Source organism: Manduca sexta, chromosome 26, assembly GCF_014839805.1.
Source record: "Manduca sexta isolate Smith_Timp_Sample1 chromosome 26, JHU_Msex_v1.0, whole genome shotgun sequence".
Taxonomy (NCBI): Eukaryota; Metazoa; Arthropoda; class Insecta; order Lepidoptera; family Sphingidae; genus Manduca; species Manduca sexta.
In genome coordinates, this window is record NC_051140.1 from 3,251,820 (window position 1) to 3,272,031 (window position 20,212).

Consider the following 20,212-nt stretch of genomic DNA (forward strand, 5'->3'; position numbering starts at 1 on the left):
CGCAGCAACGCTGCTCCGCCGCTGCGCCATTCCGCTAAAACGCCGCATTATGTGTACCATTTGTTAACTATAGGTACTTGCATTGCTATACTCCCTAACCTAACACGAAAACTACGGCGGTAAGTGTTTATTGCCATTTATTATTTCCCTTTAGCTTTTAATAATCAGGTTATAGTTTCAAGAATATGTAAGTACTTAATTAATAAAAATAATTGACTACAAAATTTGTAATACATTTTATTACACACTGTAAAAACATTGAAGACATTTAAGGCCTTCCCCCGGGCAATCGGCCTTGAGCATTCGTTCTGTACATTTATGACGTACAACTAATGAGTCACGGCCGGTAATAATTTAAGGGATTAATTCCAACTGTTCAACGTTTTTGCGTTTAGTTTTCATGTCCATTTTGTGATTAACATGATAAAGTATTTCAATTGCTTTTATTCGATGGATTTTGGTATAAAATAAAAAAAAAAACATTGTGGTTGCAACCAAACCTCGAGTATGCAAAAAACTATTTCCGGTTCAACTCTTACCGAGAGGCTCTAATCCCCAGTCAATGAGGATGCCTAATTGACTTTATGCTCTATATTACTGTGATGCGTTTTCATATGACCTTTCAGGCTGCAATTTTGTACAAACGCCTGTCCGCACACCGCACACACGAACCTCCTATCATTGTTGTGGATCTTCATGTGTTCTGTCAATGATTTCTTCCGAGACAAAGCTTTGTTACAAATAGTGCACTCAAACTTTTTCTCACCAGTATGTTTGATCATATGCAATCTCAACTCGCTAACTGTAAAGCACTTGTATGGACAATGTGTGCAATGATGGTCCTTCTCTTCCAAATGATTCCGTTTCAAGTGTCGCGAAAGAGCATAACGTCTGTGGAACAGCTTGCCGCACTCGCTGCACTTGAATTTTACGGAGTCGATGCCGTGCGCTACCGCCATGTGCTTCTGTCTGGGGAAGTATTCCGTGAACCGTTCGTCACACTTGGGGCATTTGAAACGTTTCAGCATGTTATGTCTAATAGCTATGTGCATTTTGAGTTTGTGTTTGGTTTGTAGCACTTTGTTACACTGTTCGCACTGGTACGTTCCTTCTGCGTGGGTGGAATACGCGTGCACTTTAAGTCTGTTCTCTGTGACAAAACCCATTCCGCATTCACTGCATAAATAATTTTTGTAATGCACATTCATATGCCTTTCTACAGTACAAAATGTCTCGAAATTATCTCCGCACACTTGACATTCGTAATAGTTATTCACCGATTTAAAGGGTACGACTCTGTCGGTGAACTCCTTGTGGTATTCCTTCTCGTGCACCTCAATTAAGTGAATTTTCAAAGTTTCCATATTTGTCATAGGCTGGTCACAAAGAGAGCATTTTAAATCCGTGACGTCCACGTTGACGATAAGACGGAATGGTGGGTATGTGCTTAATAGTTTTTTTAATTCAGATTTATCATGCTTAATGCTGTGGTCTCTCAATAAGCTTAAACTGTCAAGCACCGCGGGGCAGTAGAAGCAAGTAAAGCCAACCCACGAGCGACTCTTGAACGGTATTGCGTTGGAAAATTGTAATACTGTGTTTGTGTTGATTATTTGACCCAGTTTCTCTGGTACTGATAATATCTGGTTTGTGCTGTTTTCGCAGTTTATAAGCAATTTCTCTATTGCAGACGGTTTCACGACCATGCCTGCAAGCCGACAAGGCACTCGATAAGTGAGAATATAATATTAACGAGCAAGTCGGATTAAATAACGGACGGAAGCTGCACCATTAATATAAGAAATAGGGTAGCCGGAAAGAAATTAAATAATATCATATTATTCTGGGATATCACCAAGGGTTACTTCGAAATTCAAAAGATCTCAATTAATTCCTAGAAACTGAATAGGAAATATAAATCATTTCATCCACGAAGACGCTACTATCCCTAATCGATTACAGTGTGCGTAAGCAGCATGAGTGCATACGCACACTACGATGCATGGCATCGAAGCAGAAGTTTGGGTCAGTCCCCTTATCCTGCAGCACCCCGCAACACCTTCCCTCTAAAGGTGGTGAGGTCCATCTGCGTGGATGAAGTATATAACGATTAATGAATTTGCCACGCATCATTGAGAGATGCATACCGTTTATTCAAATGGACAATGGGCAATAAAGTAGAAAATTTTAAAATCAGTTTTAGGATATAAAATATAATACACTCACAAGGTAAACAAAGAACAGTATTTAAACGACGACATCTTACGAATAGAAACAGATCATGCGACTTTTAGTCCATAATTTAAACAACTGACTGTATCAAAAGCTTATCTTATTGTCTATCATTTTAGCAAGTACTTGGTGAACTTAAATATCACTAGAGTGTAAGGAAAAACACAATACCTTTTAGATATTTCAATTGTTTGACGTAATTAGGGCAAATGGTATGCAACTGTCGCCTGGTGGGCAATGGTTTGAGATTTTTTTTTTCATATCTGGACAACAATGCTTTCTCTCCTTCTATTACAGCTGTCTCTGCATCTGGAAACAACAGGATAGAACTTTATTTAATAAAACTTCCAAATCAATAAACCAGCTCTACACATCATACATGACGCGTCTTAAAGTTTAATGTAAAGTAAGCTTATCAATAGCATAGCGTACCGCTCACGCGAACATATACATAGCATGAATATTGCTTGAAAGTTGTGTAGCAAACGCATTAGCGCCCAGTTGAAAACAAACTTTTGTGGCTATTTTGAACAGAGGCTGATGTGGTACTAAGGAATTTAATGGAGTATGGTTAAAAACATTTTTTTTTATATCCACTCACAGCCACATGTCAGTTTAGGGCCTCATTAGGCCTCTATAAAAATCTGTATTATGTACCCATTCTGTGTGATGAAATACTAGTTGCACCTAAAAGCATTATTTCGTGTTATAATAATTCCAAAGCATTAATTTAAAACAATTTTGACTTACCATAGCTTACAACAGGGTAGTTGCACTCATAATTCTGTAACTCATAAGTAATAACTTTGTCAGTCTCTGGGGGTTCTTCTTTCACACTTTCTATCTTTATATCACTTTTAAACTCCAATGGTATGCTTGTAGATGCCACTGAAAAAATATAATCATTTGTTTCTCTTATCAAAATAAATTTATTTCATGTTCCAATTTCATGACATTCAAATTTCCATATTTGCATTACAGTGTTTTCTTACCATCAGAAGCAATTTAAAAACCAAGAAAACACCAAAATCCAGACTTCTAATGTAAATAAGTGTTGCTTTTCAAGGTGTTATATATCAGTGAAACATATCAACTTATGCTTTATTCAGTATACCATTAATAAATATTGTGTGTTTATTGTCCGAGTGTGCGAGGGCATCTAGAAGCTGTTTCTCATTCCTCACAACCATCATCCTGAAGTGGCTTGCATCCCGCAACCGCAGCACGCACGACTGGCATATCAACACGCTCAGGTCAGAGTTGGTGGATAACTGGAAATTAATTGCACATTTCCTTGTTAATTTATGTTATCAAGTTACTGATTACATTATAATTACCCAACTGATATGTACTGGGTATTTTAATATTGCGAAGAGCTTTATTAAAGCAAATCAGCGGGATCTTTTAACATCAAATGTTTTAAGACTTCTTTTGATAAATTTGTATACCTATCTACAGTATTTAGATATGGTCTTTTAAACGCTCTAGTCGTGTGGTAGCTGCACACGCGTTACGCCCCATAATAGCACAACTGTTGAGTAAGCCACAGCTGTTGTTTAAACCATGATGCACATTAGTAGCACAGAAAACTAATAAAACGTTGGACATTGTGCGTAGGCGACAGGACTACGGCCGAAAGTTGATGCACCTGTTGGGTCTCTGCCTACCCCTTCGGTAATAAAAGGTTCATGTTTGTACAGAACGTGATTGTTGATTATAGATCTTATTGCAGTTTAACCTACAATAAATCCGCTAGGGTGAACAATTATTATGTTTTTTGTGTAACAGCAACAGTTAAAAGCATAATTAAACGGTGGCGTTAGGTAATATGTATTAAAATGAAATATACATACACATAAATTGAAACATTCTGTAAAAATGTCCACAAATACTTCTCGTATGCCGTTGTAATAATACTCTTCGGTCATATCCTGATGGTTGCCTTTTGCAAGACAACATCGACACTCGCCGTATTTAGTTTTTGTAGAAATTTGTGTTTCTGTATTACACAGATTCATTTTTTAGAAGAAACTGTATACAAATGTAAAATAATTTGCCTTTTTGATTTCTGTCTACGGTCACTTAGAAGGCAATCAATCCAATTTATTGTATAATCCTGTTATTGCACAATTTATTTATTATTGTCCAATTCCAATTTGTTGTAATTTCCGAATCAAGAGACAAATAACCATATATATTATAATTCTCTTTGGACAAATAAACTAGAATTGTTGTCTTCGTGCTTGTCAAATGACAGCTGTCACGCACAATATATATTTTTTTATATATTCATAGCCATGGATACATATCATTCAGGCGTCACGCATGACTAGCGACTCCAGTGTTGCCAATTGGGCACTTTTAAATACACCAAAACTAATTAGGAGACATCGAAATTAGCTTGTTCGTATTATGTTCGCGCATATAAATCACTTTTTGCTCGCATATCACGAAAACAAAGAGCCACTATTATAACTTTCTTCGTCGAGTTTTGGTTAACATTTAAATACAAATGACATCGCGGACGTAGGTCCGTATGTGGATGCCACATATAAAAGAATCATTGTCCCTGTATTATTTTTCTATCGAGAAATTAAAATTGCTATGGAAGTAACAGCTTGAAAAACTCACGAAATATGTTGTGAATAAAAGCTGCAATTTTACTTTATCACTAACTTCCTCGTGAAAACTTTTTGGTATGGGTAAGTCGAAGTAAATACCGGATCATGGGGACAAGACCATTGTTTATTTTTATGTGTAACTATATTGAATATAAAAGGGATGAAAAATAATTAGGGGCTGTGGTTTAGCAATAAGTTTATTAATTTACGAGTTAGCATCCTAGTTCTATCTTACCCGAACTCACCCTTAGGATATTTAAATAATACATACTTAGTACAAAATTAACATTTATTATTTTTTATTGCACATTATATTTCATGTGATGTGTCCGCATGTGGCCCTTCAGGCTACATTTTTGTACGAACGCTTGTCCGCACATTGTGCAGCAGAACCGCCGGTCGTTATTGTGGATCTTCATATGTTCTCTGAGTGTTTTTTTTCTAGCGTAACATTTTTTACAAATGGTACATTCAAACTTTTTCTCCCCACTGTGTTTGACCATATGCAAAGTCAGTTCATTGCTTGTGAAGCATTTATAGGAGCAAAGAGAGCAATGGTGGTCTCTTTCTTCTAAATGGTCTCTTTTCATGTGCCTAGAGAGCGCATAACGCCTTTCAAAAGACTTGTCACACACATTGCATTTATATTGTATAATAGCTATACCATGGACATCAGCCATATGCTTCTGCCGGTGAAAGTACTCTGTGAAACGCTCAGAACATTTTATACACTTGAACCGTTTCAACATCTTATGTATCACATTCACATGAGTTTTATACTTTTGTTTGGTGACAAATACTTTCTTGCACTGATCACATGGAAACTTCCCTTGTACATGAGTGTTATACATGTGAACTTTCAACCGATTTTGAGTCACAAATCCCATACCACATTGACTGCAGACGTAATTCCTATAATGAACATTCATATGTCGCTCTACTGCACCAAATGTCTCGAACTTACAAGCACAAACTTGGCATTCATACATATTATTTGTCAATTTAAATGGTATGACTCTATCGGTGTACTCTTGGTACAATGTTTTGTTATGTACTCCTACCAGGTGCACTTTCAATGTGTTTAAGTTTGATACTGGCTCATCACATATAGAGCATTTTAAATCTGTGACGTCCACATTTACAACAAGGCGGTCAGGGATATATGTCTTCAATATCTTTGTAATTTCAGTCTTATTATGTTCCAAGCTATGTTTCCGTAGCATGCTTAGATTTTCGAACATAGAAGGACAGTAAAAACAAGAAAACCCGGCACACGCTCGACTTTTAAATGGTATAACATTGGAAAATTCCAATATTGTATTTGTGTTGATAACTAATCCCAATTTTTGTGTTATGTATGTTTTTTCTCCATTTAGGCATATTCTTGAGTTTTTTGAAAGTAAATTTTTTATAGCTGATGGTGTGACAACCATACCTGTTTTAAATAAAAATATAATATTATAATCCTTGCATGATAGAATATATTATGAAACCAAATGTAACACATTAAATTACTCAACACACTTCCAGGGTGTTGTCCAGGTGCTACTAATAATAATTTAAAACAATACCTTGTAACAATGACAGCTGTTTCACATAATTTGGGCAGATCTTGTGCAGCTCCTTCCTTGTAGGTAGTGGTTTGAGCTTACCATGAGAGAACCTTGATAAGAATTCTTTTTCCCTTTCAACTACACACACACTTCTATATTTACTCGATGGATCTGGAATTTAACAAGGAAAATATCACAAGCCGACAAAAAAAAAATTTTTTTTTTGGGTTTCTGTTCTAATGCTTGAATTCTGATTCCAAACATCGAAAAACACTCGGATATCCATTTTTAACCCTTAAAGTTTGCTTTTGTCTGATTTATGTTGATAAGTACGTTTTGAAGATTTTAAATGATTCTTATGAGGAATAGGCGGTAGCATTTTGATCATTTTAATTGCAAATTGTGAATTATGTCTGAACGGCAGTAGTGAGTGTTTACTAGTCTATTACTATTTAAAAAAAAGTATATTTGAATTATAATAACCGACTTTTATGTGGTACTTGGTTAGAAAATGGCACCAAGAAAGTGTAAACAGAATGTTGATTAATTCTGTTTTATTTGCGGTGAATTTATTAAAGTAAGAAGTAAGAAATTTGCTTCGGCAACGATTTTGAAGCATTGCGAAGCCTATGACGCTTATTATAATCTTAAAATACGGAATCAAGATAAGAAATGGGTGCCTCACGGTGCTTGTGTTAATTTCAAATTGGAAAATATAATGTGAAAGTGAAACCAATAGTAGAGCCTAAATAAATATTGATGCTACCGTTACATATCAAGTTAGGGCTAATGAAGCAATTTCTGTAAGCTCTAGATCATAATTCTGAAGCTATTGAATATTTAAAGAGATTATTTCCCAAATTATCTGAAGCTAAAGTTAAAACTGGTATTTTCGTTGGACCACGAATAAAATAAATAGTGAGCAGCGATGATTTCACAAAATTCCTTATTGCTCACGAAAAATAATCCTGGAAGCGTCTGAAAGCAGTAGTCAATTGTTTTTTTGGAAATCACAGAGTCGACAATTATGAAAAGTTCATTGAAACTATGCTTGAAAGTTTTAAATTGATGGGATGCAGAATGTCCCATAAACTCCATATGCTACATGCTCACCTGGACAAATTTAAAGATAATATGGGTGCCTATTCAGAGGAGCAGGGAGAACGTTTTTACCAAGATGTAATGGACTTTGAACGATATTACCAAGAGCAGTACAACGAGAGTATGATGGGAGATTACATTTGGGGATTAATACAGCACACGAACATAAAAGATCCATTAAAAAAAAACATTTTTGAACATGATTTTTTGTTATTTTCTATTTGTTTGCTATTATTAGTCATAATTCTTGTATAAAAAAGACTTTGATGTTCTATAAAAACTTTTTTTATCATAATTTTAAATAAAATTACAGAGGAAGTATAAAAATTTGTATGTATTTTTTGAAACTTAGTAAAATTGCTCTAGTTTCTACAAAAGCAAACTTTAATCGGAACAGTTATTTTTTTATTTATTTGTAACATAGGAGAAACCAAAATTTCACATTCAGGAGCCAGACTCAAAAATCGTGTTGACCAGTGTATTTTGTCATAAAACTTTAACAATGTTTTTAAGTACTTAATGGTTTTGTATGTTTTGTTATAAAATTACATTTGTTAAAACACCAGTAGTTAGAATAAAATATCCAGTAAATTGTTATTTATTTACAATAGTTATAGAAATATTTCCATTACATCAGTATCTAACTCCTTAAGGTGTACTCAGGTAATGCAAAAATACTACAAACCTATGCATAGGCATATAAAAAGAATAGTCTATAGTTGAAGCTACACAGGCAGCAACGCCGTTTCTTTATGCCCACCCTATATACCACAGCTCATGCTACGACAAAGAACAAGTGAGCTATGTGCAGTCAAACAAAGAGGTGGATTTTGCTCTTCTTAAACACTTTTCAGGACTTTACTTAATTTCATGGACCTTATCTTACTAGCTTTAGAAGCGTTAATAGAATGTAGTCTGGACTTAACCTGTGAATGTCCATTCCTTTCTAAGAGATTGAATTTTTATACAGATATTATCACTTATTTTTAGGGTTACACAGAGATAATTGAAAGGTGATATAATGATCACTTAGAATAGCTTTTATTACAATCAGTGTGATGTATTAAATAGCAGTATTCTTAAATATTGTATGAGAATAAAATAATTTCAAGAATCTTCTCAATTCATTGAAAAACCACCTTAAAATAGCCAAATGCACCTTAAAGAGGGTTAGTAATTTAATTATCAAAATATTACATACGGATTTATGATATTCATTTTTGATTTTTTGTGTTTTGTGTGAAAGGGTGAAAGCATGAAAATGGTTAAAAAAAAGGATCTCACCACATACAATAGCATCAGACTCATAACTGATTTCATATTCAGAATCCGATGTCTCTGCCTTTACTGTCTCAACCTTCACCAAAGGTTCAAGCTCCACCAACTCTGTTGTATTTTTGGCTGTAAAATTACTAATTTACATTTCTCTTTAGCTTATCAAAGCTATTAATTTCAAATATTAAAATTATGTACCATTGACAATAACAGTATGCTTGTCTTCATTCTTTGAAATTGTTTCCATCAGCTGCTTCTCAGTACTCACCACCATCATCTTGAAGTTGCTTGCATCGCGGAGCCGCGACACACATGTTGAGCAGATCAATGTGCTTAGATGAGAGTTAGTAACCATCTAGAAATTATCAACAATCAACTTATACAATATATCCTTCCTTTAAATTGCTTTAACATGTTTTTACTTAGTCCCAATGATAAGCAAGAAATATTCTAAATTTTAATACATTGCTGATTAGTATATGAAATAGAAGAAAAAGCTATAAATTATATTTTGACCAATAGGTAAGAGTTGTGTTGTATCAGAATACAATATTCTGCAATCAGTATGGTACTCACATGTAAATTGAAACATTCTTCAAATAAATCTTGGAAGACTTCACGAATGCCATTATAATAATATTCTTTTGCGATATCGCGATGGTTGCCTTTTGTCATACAACAACGACACTCGCCGTAGTTTGTTTCAATAGTTTGGCATTCCATGTTTCGTTTTATTTTGAAACAGACATCAGTTTTCCGTTTTAAATAGCTTCAAATATTTTTATTGTATAATAATATTTTTTCAGTAAGAAACCCACGGTGAGACTGGCATCAATTATAAATAGTCCTAAATCAAATTATTATGCCTTAGTATTTGTAGTAAGTTGATTATTGCTGTATGTTTGCACATGTTAAACTAGGATCACGTAAATTGTAGATATCAATCCGAAGCCAATTTATAAACAGAAATACGAACAACTGACTTATATTGATTTATATGATAACAATAATACAAGATATCTGTCAAAGCCAGTGTTGTCAGATGGTTGATGAATGACGTTCCAATTCGCCCAAAATTTGTGACGAAGTAGAGTCACCACAGACAAAACGAACTTACAAAATATCTACTTCTCTAAACCAACCATGTAGTAACAGATGCTAGGTCACCTATGTAGTATATTGCTTTCCGTAAAATCAAAGACAAAAATATTGAAAAGAATTACATAGGTAACCGATATATTTATAAGCGAGTTTCTGAAAACGCTATCCCATCACGATATATACTTTCCTTCGATTTTATACATGCACTGCGTAAGACTCGTCCAGTATGTCATTTTAGTAGGTAACTTAAAATGCCGATATAGTTTTAGAACATTTATTATGACAAACTGTACTCAATGTGATGCGTCTTCATATGTCCTTTCAGGCTACACTTTTGGACGAACGCCTGTCCGCACACGGCGCACGAGAATCTCCTGTCGTTATTGTGGATCTTCATGTGTTCACTCAGGGTTTTTTTCCTCGCGTACGACTTCTTACACACCGAGCATTCAAATATTCTATCCCCATTATGTTTGACCATGTGCATGCTAAGCTGTTTGCTCGAAAAACATGTATATGTACATAAATCACATTGAAAATCTCTCTCTTCTAGATGGTCTCTCTTCATATGTGTAGATAGGTTGTATCGCCTGCTGAATGATTTTTCGCATACATTGCATTTATACGATATGCGAGGAACGCCGTGCACTTCTACCAAATGCCTCTGCCTGTACACGTATTCTGTAAATCGCTCCGGGCATTTGTTGCATTTGAAACGCTTCACCATCTTGTGCACCGAGTCCACATGATTCTTGTGTTTGAGCTGAGTGCCGAACGTTTTGCCGCACATCTCGCACGGGAACGCGCCGCCCACGTGCGAATTATAATAGTGAACTTTAAGCCTTGCTTTCGTCACAAAACCTGTGCCGCAATCTTTACATATATAGTTTCTGAAGTGTACATTCATATGCCTTTCAATACCTCCAAATGTTACGAAGCTACATGCACAAATCTGACATTCGAACTGGTTATTATCTGATAATTTAAACGGAATTGTTCGGTCTGTGAATTCGGTATAGATTTCCTTTTTATGGTGCTTAATCAGATGAGTCCTAAGCTCGCCGAGACTGGGCAGCGCTTCATCGCAGATGGTGCACTTTAAGTTGGTAATATCCGCATTAACTATCAAACTTTCCGTAACATATGTTTTTAAGATTTTCCTGGTTTCAGTTTTGTCGTGTTCTAGTGTGTGTTCTCGAAGTTTACTCCCTTTATCGAATACATTCGGACAGTAAAAGCAAAGAAAACCATTCCGTCCTCTGCTTTTAAAAGGCGTCATGTTGGAGAGCTCTATAAGCGTCGCTGCATTAATAACTTGCGCCACTTTTTCAGTGATGTATACATTCCCAGATAATTCAAGTTTTTTCTTTTCATTTTCCTTTAACAATTTTTTTATCATATTGGGCATCACCATTGTACCTAGAAAGCAGATTTTATAGAAATTAACTACTGTTTTAAATAGGCACAAAGAGCATTTTCTTGGTAAAATATTATTATGTGATAATGGTAACCTCTGAAATACGCACCTTTCAACAGATTCAAGTGTTTGACATAATCCGGGCAAGTGTTTGCCAGCGTGAGCCGTGTCGGCAGCGGCCTCAGTGATTTCGGGTCGAATCTCGCGAGTATTTCTGCTTCACCATCCACCAGAGAGTCTCTGCCATTCCTTTTGTCTCTAGCATGGTCTTTTATATGGTAATCTACAAGAATAAAAAGACTACGCTGAATTTTTTCTTATAAAATTGTTTAAGAACGAAACGAAATTACGAAATATTCGAGAAATTTCCGTTGGCGTAACGCAAACATAATATTATATTATACACTATACTTGACATAATATTCATATTAAATAAATGAACCACATTTCACAATTGAACTAGATTGCCTAATTGTATAATGTATGTATTGCATGTGCCATTCAACTATCACACTGAGGTCTCTCGGTCACTCTGCTTTAATGATAGAGGTACATTAATATATTTTGGTAGTGTTAATGCAATACCATGTAAATAACAAAAAAAAAGTTTTGTGTACTAAAGATCAATCTCCATTCACTGTTTTTTTTTTCGCTTATATTGTATTGCATCATTTCTGGCAATATATATTTCTTTTTCAATTCTTACATTTGTATATTATTTTGTTTACTAAGATGGTTAGAAACTTATTTAATTGTAGATGTAATCATTTACATTTATCCTTGTTTGTTTTGTTTTTTCTTAACAATTCTCCATCTATAGAATATGAAGTGATGTATAATTATGAAGCTAGTAAGTAGTAACTGACCGATACTGTCTGCATCATCAAGCTCCACATCAATATCATAGTATTCATTATCTTGTAACTCTTCCTTTACCTCTTCTACTGGTTCCATTTTTATGTCAACTTCCTCATGAAGATTGTAATCATCTGATGCCAAACCTGCTGCCACTAAAAATAAACAGGGCATAGATTTAAGGAATACAATTTAATCTTAATGTAATTTAGCGCTTAAGTATTCTTTATAATGATTGTGTTCTGTGTTACGCATTTTGTTAAATAATAAAAAAAACAACTGTATTAATTAACCAACTTTAAAGGAGAGATGTCATCTATTTTTTATATTTTCTTTATGTTTATTCAGTAATATTTTTTTATCTTGTGGTCTGATTTAATTGATTCTATTTGGTTGGATTTCATGCAGGTCCAGATATAGGACTTTGGACTTCCAAGATGCAGAGGAAAACTCCTCTAAACCAAATAGCATGAGATTGATTATTTTTATATTGATTTCCTATTAGATGTATTTTATAAAATAACAAATGAACAAACAAAATTGAACTATATATGATTTACTAAAAGGTATCAAAATTCAAGCAATGTAATCTTATTTTTTAATGTAATCTTATTTTTTAATGTAATCTTATATGTAATCTTATTATATAATTTTTCCTATTAAGGTGGTAGCTCAAGGTCCATTTTCATACATTTTGTTTCGGCTTTAATCTGGGTAACTAAACAAGTATTGGCAAGTAAAGAATTTAAATTCACGTTTAGTTAGTGATTAGTTCTCGCAGTTGAAAGAAAAACGTAAAAATAATTAATAATCATGGATATTTCGGCCTTTAAAATTTAATATGACGAAATTTTAAAGGCAGAAATATCCAGGATTATTAATAATTTTTACATTTTTCTTACAACCGCGAGAACTAATCACTAACTAGACGTGAATTTAAATTCTTTACTTGCCAATACTTGTTTAGTTACCCAGATTAAAATGAAAATGGACCCTAACATTCCTAAAATTCAATGATATTTGGTTTGTTGGTGGACTAAGAGTCATTTTTTATTTGTTGTTTTTCATAGAACAATGATGATTATGTTATGTGATTTATAAAACAATGTGAAAATTAAATAACTGATTGACTATGATACTTGGTTTAAATTTAAATATTTTGCTGTTTCAACTTACATTAGAGCTATAAAATCTACAAATTAAATAAAGTGACAATTATTAATATATCTAATCTGATATATTTTTTTCTAATTCTAACTTATTGCAGCTTCACTTGAAATAAAAGCAATTACTAATTATTTCTGTTTAGCAAAATATTGATTCTAATGGGGTTAATACTTATGTTAACTTCCCTGTAAACATTATGTGACAAGTAACTAAAAGTTGAGAGTAATTTTAATAGATATTCACCATTGACAAACACAGTTTGTTTTTGTTCACTATCAGTGAGAGCATCCAGGAGTTTCCGTTCGGTATTCACAACCAGGTTCCTGAAGCTGCATGCATCTCGAAGTCGTAACACGCATGAAGAGCATATCAAAGTGCTCAACTGCACATTTGTTGATAACTAAAACATGTACATTCAGCTTTGGTTTCATATGAATGGTTAACAAAGTAATCTGCACTGTAGATGCTAGTTAATTATCAATACTTACAAATAAATTAAAACACTCCATGAAATTATCTATAATGACTTCACGTATTCCATTAACATAATACTCTTTCGTAATGTCCCGATGTTTTCCTTTAGCCAAACAGCAGCGACACTCGCCATAGGATCTTGTCTCCATGTCGACTGTTCTGGACTATTTTTCCATAAAAGTGATTTTATTTGGTCTCTTCCTAATCTTAAGGTTCGGTTTTTCCTATCAATTACTTTATCTAAGGAGCCCACAATGTATTACCTAGGTAAGTATTTGAAATATTCCTTGTGTTTTGAAATATAAGTAGATGATACTTTATAAACCACAATTAATTCGGATTTAATATTAGTTTTCTATAGAAACTCTTTAAGCCACTTTTTCTTGTCTTGTAATATAGTATTTTACCTGGTATTTTACTCTATGTTATAGTTTTAGTTGAAATACAAACATTACAAACAAATATTTTTTTAATTCACAATTCACCACGGTTATAATCAAAGAGAATACAAATACTACGTGAGTAATAATGGCACAAGGGGTCAGTGTTGCCAGAAGGTTACATTTCTTAAATTTTTCGTTACTTTTGACCCCCTCGCGTAACATGTAAGTAATTTTTACATTTAAGGCAATTTTCGTAACTTTTGACAAGATTTGTAATACTCATTTTTTATTGTAAACAGTTTACGAACGCATTTCAATTCAACGCATCTAAAACTGGCGGGTCTAAAAAGTAATTCACTCCATATCACACTCAGAGATTGTTCGCCATGACAAAATGTAACGTATCTTGGATATATTAAAACTTGATTTTGCTTGAGTGTGTGCGCACACCTTTCCTACTTCCCAGGTTCCCGCGGTTCGCGGTTTCGTAACTACAGAAATGCTTGCCCAAAAACACGTAAATTAAAAGAAAAACAATAACGTAACTTTTGCAGCAAAAATTTAACATTTCAGGAAACGAAACGTAACTTACGACTCAAGGGCCCTGGCAACACTGCAAGGAGTGTCAACTGTCAACCGGTGTTAAGAAAACCCAATGATAAAAGAAGTATATTTAGGTGTTCGAGCCTATGCTTGAACCACATTGAGATTAACGTTCCAATATTCATTGTCAACATCTTCAACATCTTCTATCTCACTCACTCATTAGGTGCATTCGTGAAGTTGTAACCTGCCATAACTATACCTGTCCTTGTCACATACTTGGTGAGCAGCGCGCGGCGGGCTCTTCCTTCAGTACGCTTTCAATATTCGTTGAATCAACACGTGTAAGTATCTTCTTCTTCCGTTCGGCGCTTTTAAGCCCAACGACGATATCTTACCGCTCGGCGCCTCAAGGCCCAGCGATGAATGAGCTATGTAATACTTCATAGAAATACCTTATAGAAAGTATGTTCGTATCGAGACAATGAACAAAACGACAGTTTGAGGCGCCAATCGTTCGGATTGAGACGACCGCCACCTCGAGTGAGTCGACCGTCGTCTCAATTGGGACGACCGTTTCACCCTCAGTTATGACGACGGTCGTTCGATTGAGATGGCGGTCGCCCCGATTTGGACGACCGCCGCCCCGGCCCAGACGCCAGTCGCACTGAGTGTAGTCTCAAGTAAGACAGTATGTCGTCTCATCTGAGTCGTCACACGGGTCGCATCAAATTGAATGTCGCCTCTTTCTAAGCGACAATTGTCGTACCAATTGAGGTGTCCTTTCTTTCTTTCTTTCTAGTACCTATGCATGAAATAGCGCTTTCACTTCCAGAACCATGGCAGAGCTAACGTCAAAGGGTGCTCTTGCCGCCGAACCCTGGGAAAATAATGAAAAGGGTTTATTGGCAGTTATTGCCTCGCTGGATGAAAACTTTCCGGTTAATTGGAGAGATTGGAAGGTTTTTAATTACACTTTTGAGGAACTGTTCGGAGGAAGTCAAGTCCCACCGGCAATAGAAGCAAAACTCAGATTTGCCATCCCCACAGTGGATCTGGCACGGGCTTTCAATCCTTCCGCTACATCACTATCTGAACGATCATACAGAGCGATAAGGGCTTCTTTCTTGAAATGGCCGTTAGGAAGGGCTCTACTCTATGCGCCACACAGTATTATGGAGAAGATTCATTCGCCAGCCTATGAAGTCTTTATGAGCACCGTCAAAGAACTAAAACCAAAACTCGCCAGAAGACGGGAGGCGTCACAGGAATTGGAGCGCCTCAGCCCACTAACTAGTCTGGGGCGTTCTACGGGTACGAAACGCTCAATTGAATCGCCTACAGAAGTGTATCATAGCCAAGCAAAACGTTCCTCTTATACAAATGTCTCAAGTTCACCTATTCCATCAGAATCTCGAGTGCCAGCACAAGGTAGCAGCGACCATCTGCTTGCTACTGTTCTGAACCAACAAATGCTATTATTTAACAAATTGCTCAGCATGCAATCAGAACAAAATGAGAACATTAAAACTATCATTCTCAATCAACAAGTGAGCACCGCGTCGAGCGCACACCAACCCTGTGAAGGCAGCCTTAATAAGTCCTACGACTCTCTTCCAGACAGTACACAATCTGATGAAGAAATGGATGAGCCAGCCCAATATGGTGGAGACAATCCTCATACACCAGATATTCAGGGTTCCAAAGAAGCTGAACTACGGAAAAAGATTGCCGATGCACAGAGAGAACTTGCAGTATTAGCAGAAGATAAAAATTCTAATACAACTGCTTTTGATTTTACGCCAGCCACCACAGAACAAGAACCTAAGGTCGCACGAGCAGACCCAATAGCAGTAAAGCATGGTTTGAATTGCCAGAGGTTAGGCGACAGTAGCTGGTGTAATGTACGATACTCGGAGATTCAAAAGCATTTTCAGGCAACTCCTGTATTTACTTCCTTAAAAACAAACAATCTTTTAGCTGAATTTACTCCGAATTGGAAATCAGTAGAGATTTTAGAGAAATTCGATCTAACTTTAGGGGCTATAACAAACGGACTTATTCAGCAGAGGATTATATTCCAAAACGTTTTGGAGAGCTTACCAACAGAGGTTAAGAATATTGTGGGCCGAGATTTTGTAGCAGCAAATTCTGGATTTAGAAAGAATTCAGATGCTCTTCTGCAGTATGTGTGCGGGCGGCGTGCAGAAGTAATAAAACAAAGAAGGGAGGTCTACAAACCTTCTAGTAAATCTTTCCGAGAAATTCTTCATGACATTCCTCCTTCGGGGACCCACTTATTCGAAGACAAATCTCTTACGGATGTTATAAAAGAATTAGGAGGTGTGCAAAAATTGTTTCCTAGCAAGAAAAAGACATACCCTAACAAAAAACCGATACCTCAAGGGTCTAAACCTAAAAGCTCTCAAAATGTGCCCTTTCGTTTTCGCGACACGCGAAATACCACGAAAAGAAATATACCCTATACCAGAGATACAGAAGGGAAAGGACGTCAACAAAGAACTTTTCCCTCTAAAACACACCAAAGCAAAAAGGATAGAGGCGGTCGAAAGTGACTACTTTTCTGCGGGGCGCCTAGCCAAATTTGTACATCGATGGAAAGGCGCAACCGAAAACCTTTTAAAAATATTAAATGGCTACAGAATCCCATTCAAGAGTGTTCCTCCGATAACAAAATTTTCTCGAGTAAACGCCCAAATATATCGTACCAGAACATCAGCGGCAATGTCGGTAGAGATAAAGAAAATGCTACAATCCGGTGCCCTGCAAATCAGTACACACCAATCGGGATTCCTATCCACTATGTTTCTAAGAAAGAAGACCGATGGAGGGAATCGCCCTATATTCAATCTGAAAAGGCTCAACGATTATGTCCTTACGCCAAAATTTCGCTTACTAAATCACCATCAGATCCCAGAACATTTGAGAGAAAAGGATTACCTGATGAAGATCGACCTTTCACAGGCATATTTTCACGTGCCCATCGACCAGAACCACCGTCGGTATCTGTCACTCTCGCACCAAGGGAAGATATACGAGATGACGTGTCTACCTTTCGGCCTAGCAAGCGCCCCTTCAGCATTTGCAAAAATTACGAACTGGGTAGCACAACAACTTCGTCAGAAAGGCTTTCGAGTGATAGTGTATCTGGACGATTTTCTGCTAATGCACGAAAACCCCGTAATTCTAGAACAGCAAACGACCGTCGCTACGGAATATCTGAAGAACCTGGGCTGGCAGATCAATCAAGCGAAATCATCGACCATCCCTTCAACCACCATAGAATATCTAGGCATCACTTGGAACACAAGTCAGAACACGAAGGGGTTATCAATTCCAAAAATCCAACAGTTGCAGAAATGTATTCAAGACCTACGGAGGAAAGCTCAATGGAGCTGGTACGACGCCAAAGTGATTTTAGGAAGATTGAACTTCGCATCATTCACGGTTCCCTTAGGGCGACTTCATTGCCGACAATTACAGAAGTCTGCTCGTCTCCTGTCACAAACTCGACCCCATCGGAAACATTATATCCCAGATGCGGCCCTAGAGCAGCTCAAATGGTGGATAGAGAATCTGCACAAGAGGTCACCGATCCATTATCCTGGCCCGTCAATCTTTGTCACGACGGATGCAGCAGAAAAAGGTTGGGGTGCCATAGCAAATGGCCGTCATCTACGGGGAAAGTGGACACATTGTCAAAGAAAATGGCACAGCAACCTAAAAGAATTGTGGGCCGTACACGAAGTCCTTCAAAGTTTGGGTTCCGAAATTCGCCACAGGACAATAATGGTACAATCGGACAATCGAACGACTGTGGCTTACATAAACAAACAAGGGGGCACCAGATCAGCAAGATTATTAAAAGCCACGACACAAATCTTAGAATTATGCGATTTGATGGATTGTCATTTAATAGCTCGATACATTCCGGGGATATACAACGGAATAGCGGACAGGCTGTCGAGAGAAAAGGCCTTGCCAGAATGGCACCTCAAGGAAACAATAGTAACCTGGATATTTCAGAAATACGGAATTCCAGATATAGATCTCTTCGCCACGAAGAAGTCAGCAGTCGTTTCGAGTTATGTCAGCGAAGACTCGACAGACACAGGGAGCCAATTCTGCGATGCATTCAGCAGAATTTGGAAATACAATCTGGGGTGGATATTCCCACCGCCAGCCTTAATTCCGCAAATACTTCGCCACCTACAAAAGTCGGAGGGACGATATATTCTAGTAGCGCCCAACTGGAGCAGAGTCTTCTGGAAACCAGAACTGGAGCAAATGAAAGAGAAACCTCCGCTGTTGATTCCGAATCTTCGCGAAAACCTTATAGATCTCCGCACGAATTGTGCTCCTCAAGGTGTAGAACGCTTGGAATTGGCGGTATGGTTGGTACGGGCTGGGCGAAGCAGATTGCAAACTGGTCTGAAAGTGAAATAAAGCTATTGGAATCATCTTGGAGGTCGTCATCCTTAAAAACGTATAGACCAATCTGGTCAAGATGGTGCAGCTGGGCCCAATCAAACAGAATACCTGCAGATGATCCCAGCCCTCAAGATTTAGCTAGATACCTATGCTACCTCTACAGAGTCGTAAAATTAGCGCCTAAGACCATAGCCGTTCACAAGTCAGTTATAGCAAACTTCGGAAATCCCTTAAGATCTGACGAGCTCCGCGCCCATCCTCTAGTAAAGCACGTATTAAAGGGCGTCTTCGCTGAAACCCCTCCGGTTAAAAAGTCAATTTCGTGGACTATAGAAGATCTCCTAGCGTTTTTAAGTACCTACCAATTTGATCACGACAATCTCTTTGCAGTCTCAAGGCACACTTGCGTGCTTCTCCTGCTCGCTACCGGCAGAAGAGTCCATGACCTAACACTTTTATCGATAGGAAATGATCACTTCGAAGATAGGGGAAATGAAATCATACTCTGGCCTAAATTCGGGTCTAAAACTGATTCGGTTTCATATAAACAATCAGGCTGGTTGCTGAAGAAAGGAGAAAATAATTCTGATGGGCCACTTGATATTATCTTCTGGATTAAGAAAACCATTTTAATAACGAATATGCGCCGTAACATGGCGTGTAATGATTCTCTGTTCATTACCACAAGAGGAAAAGTGAAGAATGCTTCCCGAACCGTGATCGCGGGATGGATAAAAACGTTATTTAAAGAAGCAGGAATATCTGCATCTGCAGGTAGCTTTAGAGCAGTTGTTGCAACCAACAACTGGGTCGGTAATTATTGCAATATTGATGAAATTCTACAAAGGGGCAATTGGCGGTCTAAAAATACATTCTTTCGGCATTACTTCAGAGAAATAATACCGCAACCTAATAGGAACCCAAATCCTTTAAGTAATTCCTTTACACCAGTGATGTAGGCTTATTATTAAATATAAGATTTAATTGATTTTACGAAAAGCTTATTTTGAGGTCTTAATTACATATTGATAATATATC

At 36.7% G+C, this 20,212-nt stretch overlaps 3 protein-coding genes across 3 annotated transcripts; all 3 read right to left on the minus strand.

Moving 5' to 3' along the window:
• Window positions 1-224: 224 nt before the first annotated feature.
• On the minus strand, window positions 225-4,507 carry LOC115449299 (zinc finger protein 429). Its single transcript, XM_030177070.2, has 5 exons — window positions 4,086-4,507; window positions 3,347-3,503; window positions 2,983-3,120; window positions 2,404-2,541; window positions 225-1,708 (listed from the first exon to the last, which is right to left on the minus strand). The coding sequence occupies exons 1-5, from the start codon at window positions 4,248-4,250 to the stop codon at window positions 573-575; spliced, it is 1,734 nt and encodes a 577-aa protein (XP_030032930.1). The 5' UTR covers window positions 4,251-4,507; the 3' UTR covers window positions 225-572.
• Window positions 4,508-5,124: 617 nt separating this feature from the next.
• LOC115449326 (zinc finger protein Xfin) lies at window positions 5,125-9,814 on the minus strand. The gene is made up of 5 exons (XM_030177101.2): window positions 9,359-9,814; window positions 8,981-9,137; window positions 8,792-8,908; window positions 6,425-6,577; window positions 5,125-6,288 (listed from the first exon to the last, which is right to left on the minus strand). The coding sequence occupies exons 1-5, from the start codon at window positions 9,503-9,505 to the stop codon at window positions 5,153-5,155; spliced, it is 1,710 nt and encodes a 569-aa protein (XP_030032961.2). The 5' UTR covers window positions 9,506-9,814; the 3' UTR covers window positions 5,125-5,152.
• Window positions 9,815-10,143: 329 nt separating this feature from the next.
• On the minus strand, window positions 10,144-14,364 carry LOC119190739 (zinc finger protein 287-like). Its single transcript, XM_037443274.1, has 5 exons — window positions 13,811-14,364; window positions 13,566-13,722; window positions 12,167-12,310; window positions 11,410-11,583; window positions 10,144-11,302 (listed from the first exon to the last, which is right to left on the minus strand). Exons 1-5 carry the CDS (start codon window positions 13,943-13,945, stop codon window positions 10,161-10,163), a joined length of 1,752 nt encoding a protein of 583 aa, XP_037299171.1. The 5' UTR covers window positions 13,946-14,364; the 3' UTR covers window positions 10,144-10,160.
• Between the last annotated feature and the right edge of the window lie 5,848 nt (window positions 14,365-20,212).